The sequence below is a fragment of the Mustela nivalis genome (genome assembly GCF_964662115.1).
Source record: "Mustela nivalis genome assembly, contig: HAP1_SCAFFOLD_2664, whole genome shotgun sequence".
Lineage (NCBI taxonomy): Eukaryota > Metazoa > Chordata > Mammalia > Carnivora > Mustelidae > Mustela > Mustela nivalis.
The window spans coordinates 1-12,240 of record NW_028134001.1 but is presented as its reverse complement, the minus strand read 5'-3'; the positions used below and the strand labels follow the sequence as shown (position 1 = coordinate 12,240).

General features: G+C 53.2%; 1 protein-coding gene across 1 annotated transcript; it reads right to left on the bottom strand.

Moving 5' to 3' along the window:
* Positions 1-539: 539 nt before the first annotated feature.
* On the bottom strand, positions 540-11,291 carry LOC309858504 (uncharacterized protein; the record flags this gene model as incomplete). The annotated part of the gene is made up of 10 exons (XM_082751180.1): positions 540-802; positions 3,507-3,531; positions 3,904-3,977; positions 4,479-4,503; positions 4,984-5,117; positions 6,225-6,438; positions 7,140-7,213; positions 9,013-9,037; positions 9,502-9,572; positions 11,104-11,291. Coding segments are annotated over 10 exons (1,093 nt in total), but the record flags the coding sequence as incomplete, so codon positions are not given.
* Between the last annotated feature and the right edge of the window lie 949 nt (positions 11,292-12,240).

The following is a 12,240-nucleotide window of genomic DNA, read 5'->3' as shown; positions in this document are numbered from 1 at the left end:
AGGGGACCGTGGCCCACGACAGGGGTTCTCCAGGGCAGCTGCATAGGGGCATCCCACCCTTGGGAACACGTCCCCAGGTCAGACTCTGCTGGGGTGTGAAGGCTGGCAGAAGCTCCGATTTACGGGAGCCTGTGTAGTGAACCCAGGAGAAGTACACTTTCCCTTCTGCAGCTCTGGGCGTCCCCTTGAAGTACAGCAGCTTGGAGAGAACCAGGATGGTTTGGTAGTGGAGGTTATGAGGGAGAGAATTTAGACCTGTCTTACACCTCCTGGCTCAGACCAGAACGGAGTGTCGCGTAGTGTCTCTTGCCCAGGAGAGTGCGGTTCGGGCCGCCAAGTCCTGAGCATGACCAGGTCTGGGCCCGTGCCAAGAATGATGCAGAATCTCTTGTGCACCATTCCCGATAGGCCATGAGCAAAGAGCTTTGCTCCACCAAGCTTTGACGTGTGGCAGTGGCCAAGGGAGGCACGAGCAGCTTTGATGGGAAAGATCCTTCAAGGAGCCGCGCAAGGAGTCGAGTGGTGATGACAAACCCAGCCTACCCTAAAAGCCCGTGGACACCTCGTCTGTTCTTTTCATCCTGAGACCGTGACATGAGCAAATCATGCCTGTGACAGAGCATTGCTTTCCTTGGTGGTTTTTGACCCACCTTCTTCCTTCTCCAGAGCGGCAGGGGCAACCCCATGTTCCCGGGAGCCCTGTCCCAGTGTTCCCCTCCTCGGTGCCATTCCCTACCTGAAGAGACTTCGTCCTCACTGAAGGAGTAGTCCTCGATGCTCTCTATCAGTAGATCTGCAAGAACTGAAAGAGGAGCAATGCCGTTAGGAGAGAAACCGCCTCACCCCTTCATCCCAGGTGCGTTGAGATGTCTCTGGGCCGTGCAGCATCTGCCTGACCCTTCTGCAGTGCTCTCAGAGGTTCACGGGGCTGGCGGAGCCGGAGCCCTTGGAGGAGACAGGGATTGGAGTTTCATGCCTTCTAATGAGACCAGGACGCTGCAGCAGTCACCTCAGTGTCAGTTCTGCATGCCCATGACCGCTGTCCCCTCCCAGCGCAACCATCAGAAACTCCAGTCGTTATGGGACTCTTGACGTGTGGCTAGTGGGAGTGAGCAACTGGACATTTTCGTTCCCTTGATGATTTCCGTGTACTGCGCTGAGATAATAAATGACTGTGTATGATGGATGGTAGACAGACTCTCTCCTGGATCACTCAGCACTAGACACCAACCAGGAGCGAGAGAGGAGGCCTGCTCTCCTGCGTATTGCTCGGGCATCAGTGGCTGGCCTGACAGGGACGTTGATCAAGGGAAGACGTTCCCGGGCTCACACACACCCACCAGGCGCTGCTGGAGGTCTTTGGACCCGAAGAGATTAAGGTGAAGCCCCAGTTCCTAGAATAAATGGGGAACGGATTCCGTGCAGCACTGATCTAAAGCATACAATGTGATGCTCTCGGGACAGAGGAGCTGCTAGAATAGATAAGGGAACCATAAAGGAACACAGCGAACCACGACGTTTCTGAATATGAAGAAGTCGGTGGTGGGTCTCTAGAAGCTGACCTTCCAATACCTTGGATGACTTCCCCGAGCCAACAGGAGGGTGCTGGCATACAAATAGGCAGGGGCACCTGGGAGCGGAAGAGAAATGCCCAGGAAATGTGCTCATGTTGGCATCACGATGCTTCCCAAGAGGACCGCCCAGGAAAAGCATCCTCTTCTGAAACAGTGAACAGATTGAAAAGGCAGCCCACAGATTGGAGACACCCTTGGCAATCCTTATTTCAGAAAAGGTGTGTTCACTGACAAAAAGGAAGAACAACAAAGAAAACCAACCAAACAAAAGAAGACCGGGATTTCACCAAATGAAAGAATCGAGAAAAAGACTGGAGTAGTCTGTGCTGCAAAGGGAACTAATGACTCGGCCAATCAGACAGACATCGTACGAAAAGATGCTCAACGTAAGGCATTGTGAGGGCAATGTGAATCCAAAGGATGCTGAGCTGTGGCATTGTCAGTTAGGGTGGCGAGGACCCAAACCAGGAATCCAAACCCAGGACCCATGTTGGAAGGAGGCAGAAAATTAGAGACTTTGTATGCAATTCATGGAATGCAGACTGGTGCAACTACCCTGGAAAAGCCCGTTGAGTGTCCTCGGAGAGCAGCGAAAGGTACTTCCGTTGATTCCGCGCATGCGAGTGAGAAAAAGAGATGTTGGAAAATCAGATTCTGTTCCAATACATGTTTCTCATGAGAGAAAGTCTTGTTGTCTGCCAAAGAACCCTGAAACCCTGATTTGGCTCTGTTTCCATTCCCAGGCACTGAACTCCCTTGAGTTGTCTCTTGGCCCAAACCTTCCGAATCTAACAAGGCCCTCTTGCATGGACAGATGGCCAGCGAAATGGGTGATGATTGTCCTGTCACCCCTGTTGAGGTTTGAGGTTCTCTTTGGCCACCTTGCGATGCACAGAGCACCCTTTGTTCCTGCATGGAGGGGGCCCAGGTGCCCCCAGTGATGCGCAGTCCCTGAAGACCACCTCATTCCCCCTTGGATAGGACACCTTTTGGACCCTCCTCCAAGATCCCCAGCAAGGACCAGTGGTGGGTGTGGGATTTCCCTGGGAGAAGGCCAGTTGCATTCTTAGACACAGTATCTGCAGGGAAATGGTAGATCTCCATGGAGAAACACGGAGTGAATTGGCCCCATCTGTTCCCTGGCCACTACCCCTTTGTGCGGGTCATCCCCGAACGGGCTGTTGTACGCGGCTGCCCCGGAAGCCACCTGCAGAAGGGAGGAAGTGTGTCCCCGCACTCAGTGTTTCCGATGAGGTTGGGAAGACGCATCGTGGGGCCTCTAATGCAGAGATATGTGTGTGTGAGTGCAGTGTCAAGAGGGAGGTGCTGTGACCATTCTTGCCCGAGACCTAGCTTGGCAGGAGAGCCCATGGACACTGACTCAGTAACAGGGATTGGAAAAGACACACTTGTGTCTTTGGGGCACAGTCTAGCCCTTCCTAGTTAGCGACGGGATTTGTTTTCTGTGGGAAATGATGTGTATTTGCAAGGAAAGAACACCTCTTTCAATTGTAGGTGTTGAAGAGTTTTCCCATGAATGGACGTTCATGATGTGACAGTGATGGGCAACATCTCTGAGAACGCGGACACCGTTAATCGCCATTTTGAGGGGACCAGACACGTTCGAGAGCACAGCATTCATCCACCTGACACACACACACACCAACCCTGCGAATCACAGCACATGGATTCCCATGGAAACAGACCTTGTGCTCAGCACCCGATCCTACAGCACCTAAGAGCAGCACGGTAGCTTCCAGGGCCAGGGTCACGAGGCCTCGGGTCTCGGTCCGGAACATGACCCTTAGTCTCGTTGCAACAGGATCTGGATTCTGGGTCGCTCTCAAGATGGAGCCTGCAAGGAGGCCCTACCTTGCCCATTGTCCAGGTTGCTCAAAAGCAATGAGTGACTCTTGAGGACAGCATACTTACCATGCTCCCTTTCCAGCAGGGCCACCTGTGATTTCAGAAAAGAAAACATGATGAACATCAAGTCCTGCCTCGTCCTGTGTGCACAGCTCTTTTGGTCTCTTGGTGATGGGCAGGGTTATGGGCAGTGATATGGAATCCACCTAGAGGTCGCATGCCCTGGGTCCATTGGTGGCATGGCGGTGTCAGTAGCACCCGTGAAAAAGCTAAGGACCCTGTGGACTGTAACCGAACCTGCTGTTTCCTTCAGGGTCTTTGAAATGGGGTGTCCCTGGCTAAGAGTCGCTCCCTCAATAATCTCCCCACCAAGGACATTGTACGTGCTGAGGTGTTTGGATCTGATTGCGAGTATCAGAGAATCAAGGGATGCTGTACCTCACCTGAAGGAAGGCTAACTTACCACCTTGGTGAAAAATGGGACCTCTCCTTCTGTGCTGTCCACGTCAAGGTCATTGAACAGACTATCGAGGGGATCTAGGTGGATACACACAGAGAGTGTCGGGACCCCGATGGGACTCTTCGGGAATCGCTCGGGGAGCTTTGCTTGGCGTGCACGTGTGGACAAGTGTGTGGAAGTGGGGAGCTCATCAGTATGGACTGAGGTGCAGTGGGCCCTTCCTGGATGGAGGATGAAAGGTCCTGGAGAGGAGCAGGGATGTGAATAGAAACTCTGGCTCCTGTTGGAGCTACAGGGCCTAGGTTGGCTGTGAAATAGTCCATCTCCAAGGCACACCTACTGCCTGCCCCCAAACCTGCACCACCTAAGAGCAGCGCAGTAGTTTCTGGGGACAGGGCCATGAGGCCACGGGTCTTTCCCCAGAAAATCCCTTTCTGTTACTCCGACCCTTCCTCTCAGTCCCGCCGGACCTGGAATCAGGGTGGTTCTCGTGGTGGAGCCTGTGAGGAAGCCCCAACCTTTGCCCTTTTCCAGGTTGTTGCAAACAAGTGAGTGACTCTAGAGTACAGAATACTTACCGCCATCCTCTTCCAGCAGGGACACCTGTGATTTCAGAAAAGAAAACAGTATGAACATCAAATCAGGCTTTGTCCCATTTGCATGGCTCTTTTGTTCCCTGGGGGATGGGAGGAAGCCCAATGCGGAAGTGTGCTAGAGGCCCGTGAGCCCCAAAGTGTGACGAGAGCAAAATGAGTCCTCCGCAGATGCGCCCAGTCTTCCTAGAGGTCCCACGTTCCAGGTCCCACTGGACAAAATAGGTGGTAAGGAGGAATAGCTGCTACCCGTACCAAAGCTCCCTGCCCTCCAGATGGTAGGTGATCCTGCTGTGGTTGTCCCAGCCCCCCTGCTGTGGTGGTCCCAGCCCCCCTGCAATGCCTTCGGGGTTAGGTAGCATTTGGTAACAGATTCTCTCTCAAACTTCTCCCTACCCTGTCAATGGTGCATGCTGAGAATTTTTTTATGTGACCTTGATTTAAAAAGCCAGAAGAGTTTTGTGTCTCCCCCAAAGAAAGGCCAACGTACCACTCTGGTGTAAAATGGGGCGTCTTTCTCATTCTTTCCTGTTGAACGCTCACCCGCCTGTCCATCCAGCCAAGCTAGGGAGAGATCCACAGAATGGTCAGTCCAGCTCGGCAGGAAGAGCTCAGGGAGTTTCGCTTGGGGTGGGCGTGCCCGGGAGTGTATGGTGTTGGTATGGACTGAGCAAGCTGCTGCTGCATCGAGAGAGGTCAGGGCAAGGAGCAGGAATGGAGGGAGAAATATTGACTCTGAACTTGAGCTACAGGGAGTGGAATCAGGGTGACCTCTTCAAGCAGAAAGGGAAACACTAAGAGACACATTTCGTACTGACAGGCAAGTTCCTCCAACCAGCGCCTGTGTCATGGTCATGGTCAAGATCGTTTCTTGGCTGTTCCCACCTACCTCTCGCCTCTTCTAGGAGATTGTATTTCTGCAGAAGAACACTGTGTGGCAGGGTTGCATGCAATGCAAGCACAAGTACCCTATAGGTTTCTATTTGTCCCTGAGTCATGCAGGGTCAGGAAAACCAAAGACCCAGGATTTCTACGTACTGACATCTGACCATTCCAACAGAGTGCCCATCCGCAAAGTGCTGATTCTTTCTAGTCTTTCCTTTCCTGTGGGTGTGTCCTTGGAGTCCGCGGGACCCAGTTTCCCGGGACCCAGCTCCTCCAGTCAGGATCCGGCAAGTTCACGAGAGAGTGGAGGCCAGGCGAGAGAAGGGCACTCTCTAACCTGGCCATGTAGCAGATTGTCAGGAAGTCGGATCGGGCCCCAAGCTAATGATGAAGCTTTCCTGGCCATTGCCATTTGCCAGTGAGCCTTCCCTCTATGTGCATTCAAGATGGGAGCATTTTTGTAAGGCTGGTGGTGATGTTTGGGTCGACTAAAGTAGCTTCTGATTCCTTTGTGTTTTGACCCTGTCTGAGAAACGTCCCGAGCTAGGACAGATGTGGGCCCCTTTTCTCCCCATCCCTGTCTGAGGAAAGGGAATCCTGAGCAACCCTCCAGGTGGAGCTGTGGTCAGCAAGGAATGTGGTGTCCTAGCGGGGTGTGTGCAGCGGGGATGAAGGAGGTTTGGCTTTGAAACTTTGACCCGTGCCCTCAAGTCCATTCAGTGGGAGATGTCTTCTGGTGAAACGCACGCAGTCCACACACCCACACGCCCAGTCCCGTCGCATCGACCCACGCGAAAGCGAGCCCCAACCCTCCAGCGTTCCAAGCACACCACCCGAATGACCTACTAGTTTGCAGGGACTGTAGCACAGGGTCCTGGGTTTCTGCAGGACACTCCGTTTGTTCAGTCCGCCCCAGCCTCTGTTCCCGGGAGGAACTCAGAAGGGGGGAAGCTCTCCAGACCAAAGGAGGAGAGAAAACCCTACCTTGTTGAGTTAGATCTGTCCCCCTAAGGGGAGTGATGGGGGTATAAGCATATGGGGTGTATCCAGTCGCCGCCTCCTGCAGTTGGAGAAAGGGAAACCCAGTGAGGATCCCCGCACCCTGTGCACACTGTGTGCACACATCTCTGTGACCTTGGTGTGTGTTGTAAGCAAGCTATATGCGATGTGGTCATTGAGTCTATTTTCCAGAGGAGGAGGAAATGACCTCCCGATAATGACCCCCTTGTCCTTGGCTCCGGCATGTTATGTCAAAATTCCCCCATCCATTTTCGTCAGCCACTCATTCCAAAGCCATTTCCCATAGACAGAACGACCTGGTGGAAAATGCTCACGACCATCCACTGCCTAAGCAGTGGTGGTGCCCGTCTCAATTTGCTGTCCGTTAATGGTATAAACTCACGGCAGGCTCTCAGCACCAAGGACATGGTCTCTCCCCTCTGGCATGTCCATGCTGAGACACTTTCATGGAAAGAGAAATCAAACACTGGCTATCCCTCAGAAGCACAAAATGACTTTAGAGAGGTGACTGAGCGGCTCAGACATTGAAGCTTCTGCCTTCAGCTCAGGACCTGATCCTAGGGTCCTGGGATGGAGGCCCACATTGGGCACCCTGCTCGAAAGGGGAGCCTGCTTCTTCCTCTCCCTCTGCTACTCCCCCTGCTTGCGCTCTCGTGCACTCTCTGTCTATCTGTCTCTCTCTCCCCTTCTCTGTCTTTCTGTCTTTCACATAAACAAAATCTTGAGGAACAATGAGTTTACCTGAGGGAGAGTCAGAGTTTCCTCCTCGGCCCTCAAAGTGGGTAGTAGCTCTTCCATCAGGTCATCGTGGAGAGCTAGGAGGATACAGAGGCACCATGAGGACACTGGTGAGGCTGCTCAGGAAGTAGGCGGGGAGTTTGGATGGATGAGGACAGGAGGGGAGTGTGCACGTGCTGGGGCGCCTAGGAGGTATGGGCCGCACTGCTGCCGGGCCTTGTCCTTGGTGCAGAGGGGAAGGGACGGGAGAGGAGCAGGGAGGAAACGCGAAGAGGGTTCTTGTCTTTCTAGCTAAAGTGAGCCCGATCAAAGCCAAATAGCCATTCCAGGACATGGGAAGCCTAACCTGGCTTCTGTGTGAAGACCGAGTCCCATAACCTCTCCTGACTGACATGCCACTAAGGTGTCCCACGCTGCTGCTTTGGACATCAGCTCTGGGCCCAAGATCCCCACCTGCTGCGACTATATGCATCACGTCTGTGTAAGATCTTGCACAGCATAAAAAGCAGCCTTGCTTGCCAGGCTGCATTCAACCCTCAGGAAAGGAGCCTAGTAGTTTGCTTCACTCATCCTTTGTCTTCAGAAAATGCCATGTGCAACACTTGAGAGCACGGACATCGTAGCTTCCATAAACAGCCGGCACCGTCGATGAGTGTGATAGATTCCTTCCACTGTTCTTGAGCTGTCCCGTGTGTGTGTGTGTGTGTGTGTGTGTGTGTGTGTGTGTGTGTGTTTCCCCTGAAGACAGTGGCTGTCTGAACCCTCCCAGGTGTTCTGACCAGTGGGAAGTTGCTTACACAGAGGAGTCTGGGAGTGTGTGCTGATCGGCTGTAGGCCTGCTTTGCAGGAGATTTGCTCCGGGGATGTGGGTCCAAAGCTTCCACCCAAGCTTCACCTTGATTTCCTATTGGCCAGTGGTGTTTGAGTGTGTGCTTAGAGAATTTGAACCTTCCTGAGGCTTAGGGAAATCTTATCAAGTACAGTCAGTTCCCTCCGTGATGCTTTTCTGCCATTGGTCGGTCGTGTGTACACACTGAGACCGGCTATGACCGATGTTGCCCTGTTCTGTCCTCCACGGGTCCACACGCTTTCCAGCCATGTGGGCTTGAGCATGAGGATGTGGCTTTTCTCTGTGCACTTGACTCCAGGGACCAGCCTGTAATCTTTAAGGTGGGCTTCTAAGCTTGCCCTGGCTTCTGTGTCCATGGAAGCCACTGTGTCATGTTGGGTCCTGTCGGGGACCATCATAGAATCTAGGTATTTGGCTGTGTGCACAGATGCTGATGGCCCTTTGCTAGCTAGCACCCATGGTACATCATGACGCCCTGGCTGAGGGACTAACAGAGGTGGGTAGGCCAGAGCAACTTTCAGATTGGAACCTGAGCTCCAATCATGGCTTTCCAAGTAGGAGGTCAAGGGTTTGGACCCTTTATCTCCGCACGATGCCCGCCCCAGGAAATCAGAGGGAAATGTCCTCCAGGTAAAGCTGTGGGGAGTAGGGGAAGGAGTATGTAAAGTGTGCCAGGGTGATGAGTGTGTATTGGAAGAGGGACACTGTAATTGTGGTGGAAGTGTGAGAAAGATCTCCTGGTAAAGGCACACAATTGTGTTCACAAGCATAATGCATGGGGACACACACACCCACACCCCCACGCACACACCCACGCACACAGGGCCTTCATCCCACGTGCACACAGATCACCCCTTCCCTATGTACGAGTTCTTCCAGGCCCTGTTTGATGTGGTGACCGTGCCTCACCGGACAGTCTCGGTCAGTATCCCCCAACCCCCGTTCCTTGTTAGAACCCAGAATCAGGGGGCAGGCTTCTTTGTACTCTAGATTTCCTCCCAGAGCCCGATGGTCTTAAATACGTACAGCTGTCCTTGCTCCCAGCGTCTACCTGCGATTGGGGAAAAGGAAATACAGTGAGGATCCCAGCATCCTGTCCTGTTGGGCCAGCTCTTTGGTTTGGGGAGGACTTCAGGCAGTTAATTGGAAGAGGTCCGGTGGTTGAGTCCATGTCCTCCCACCTGAGTTCAAGTGGACCATTTGAATGATGCTGGAGCATCATTCAATCTCCGAAGTCCATTCTGATCAACAGACAGAACGTTCTCTTTCAAGGAGAAACCTTTTCTGCTGAAGAAGGTGTTTGATCCCATGGAGTTTGTAACTGAGGCTGTCCTGTGTCCTCACCCTTTTTGGGTCTATGTGTGTAAGAGGTCAGTCCCAGCATTCCTCCACGAGGGGAGACTGCTGCCCCCTTCCCCTGGGAGGTAAAGTGCCAGATGTTCATCAAACTCCACTGATGGAAGAAATCAAGGAAGCACCATTTGTGTCTCTGAGAAATCAGAGAGGCGAGCTTACCTCAGGGAGAGTTGGGGGACCTTCTTTTGTCCAGCTCCTAGGAAGGTCCTTGGACTGGCCCTCCACAGGGTCTAGGAGAACAGAGAGGAGCTGTCAGGACATTGGTTGCGCTACTCAGGAATGACTTCGGGAGTTAAGTCTGCTGGATATGGATGTGGGGCCAGAGGGAATGGACGTGAAGGGTGACCAAGCAAGGCCTGACTTCCCAGTGGGCCAACAGTGGTGGAGAAAGTGGTGGACGCAGTACACAGTGGTGTACGCAAAACGCAGTGGTGTACACAGAAACACAGAGGAGGGGAGCAGGATGGAAAAGGGAAATGGGGCCTTGGCTTTCTAACGGAGGGGATGTCATCAGTGGGAACTCTCAGCGTCTGTCTAGGAAACACTCAAGGCACCCTGGGTTTCAGGGCGCAGTCCCCTGAGCCCTCCTGCCCACTGTGAAGCCAAGCCAGCTTGCCACTTCTTCAGCTGGTCATGGGGCCTGTTCAGCTGTCTCCCCTGCACCTCTGCTGTGTGACCCTATCGCTCCTCTATCGTGCCTTGGAGTAGTGGGTTTTTCGGTGATGGAATCTAAGTACTGGGGACGGGTTATATTTGTTAGTGCGTGTCCGTTCAGTGACACTGCTGACATCCGTGATGCTTTGTAGACCGCACTGCCATCTACAGGGAAAACGTTGCCATCCTATCTCATGGCACCTCTGTATCTGTGAGGACATGACCGGCCCTCCCCGTTTCCTCCCTCCACTGTCCCTTCCACTTTCTGGGTCTACGAATGTCCCTACTGGAGTGTCCTCAAAGCCTGGGATCGTGTAATGTACGTCTTTCCTTGTGTGCTTGCTTTCAAAATGTGTGTTAAGTTTCCAGGTTCCATCTGTTTCGTAAAATATTGGAAACCTTAGTTTCTTCTTACGCCTGAATTGCACTCTATGATGTGTATGGATGCCTCTGAATGTGTTATTCCTCCCGTGATGGATTTGGGGGCAGTGCCTCTCTGGGGCTATTGGGAACCCAACTGTGTGAGACATTAGTGCACAGATTTCTGTCTGTTTCCAGAATGAGAAGACATCACCGAATGCATTGGCCCCATTTGTAGAACGGTAACCACGTGGAATGTACTGGGTACTTGAGTTCCCCAAATGTGGTGAGGTCGTTCTGTTCCTTTGAAGATACGTAGCACACCCATGTAAGATGTGGCTAATGGGCAGAAGTGAAGGGGGGACATCGTGAAACCTCCTGTCGTATTCTGTTCCATTTTTCTGTTCAGCGTTCCTGGCAAAAAACATAGTCTCTTCCTTCCTACACATCTAAGAACCATGTTTCCTGGGGAGACCTATAGGGACCTGTGTGTTCCAGAAAGACCTAAGATCCATCCCTTCAGCTAGTAGACACTTTTTTCCTGTGCCCCTTGGATCCAGTTTGAATGAGGATCTCATCGTGACTTGTGGACTTAAAAGGGGATGGACGGACGGCATAGAGGGAAATGGCTACAAGTGAAATCAGAGGACAATGTGTCTCAGCAGTTTTAAAAGCTTCGGTTATGTCTGTGCTACTGAATGACAGAATGCGTCTCTAATCAACGTAATGAGTCAATCCCCAAGGTACCTTCCTCGGGGTCCTCAATGGTGAAGACCTCATTGTGGAGGGAGAACCGGACTCTCTTCTTGCTGTGGCATTGTGGAGGGGGCGGCGTGGGTGGGGGCGTCTCCACATCCTCCAGGAGACACTCCCCACAGATTTCTGGGAGACACACAGAAATAGAGAACAGTGTCGGCACCTTGTCGTCAGGAGCCCTCAGGGGGATTGGAAGTCCTTTCCTTCTAGTCCATCCGTCTCCTGCCCCTACTCGCCAGCTGCCCAGCAGGCATTCCTCCCTCCAGGTGGGACTTAGGAAGGGGTCACCATGTGCTGTGCTCTGAATTCCGCCCCCTCCCACACCCACAGGTTCCGTGGGCAACGGCTTGTATGGAGCAGAGACAGGACAGAAAAGCACGCAACAGAGCGCCGTGAGCACGCGTGATAGCCTCGGTCACATCCACTGAGCAGCCACTCCTACCCGAGAGTGTTCCCCAGAACCCTCTGTGCCCTGTTTCCCTGCCCTCCGGCGTAGACGTTAGTGTGCCACCACGGTGTCCCAAGTGATTGAGTCCAAGGAGTGCCTGGGACCTAGGGGAGGACTGGATGCTTCCCAGCCGCTCGGCAGGTGTTGAGGAAGGGACCACCTAGGGACTCAGCTAGACAGCTGGCTGTGGGTGAAGCCACAGTGGAGGACAGTGGAGGGCCCTGAAATATAGGGTGCCGAAGGGTCCGTCCAGAGTTGCCACCCTGATGAAGGATGGATCTGGGACAGGAAAGTCGTCGTTTCCCTGTGGCCGGAGATCCCCGAACCCCTGTCACCAACCCACGGACCCTGCTAAAAGGTTCTGAAGCCCTGAACCAAGAGCTGCCCTCACAGTCTCAAATCCCTCTGTGCCACTGTGTCTGTAGGGGAGAGCAAGGGCCACGAGACCAGCTTCAGTCCTCACTCACCTCTGTGTTTGGGGCCCTGACATCAACTAAGTGGTGGTTTCTGCCCAGTGGGGCCCTAGTGAAGGACCAGGAACGGGTAGCTTGAGCCACGTTCCCTTACCTCTCTGCAAGGTCAGCCCAGTCGCCCAAGGCCGTCCTGAAGGCCAGTTGAAGCCCAGGCTCCTGGGGTTCTGCTTGGCTCCCAAGCTGATTCAAACTCCCAACAGTCGCATA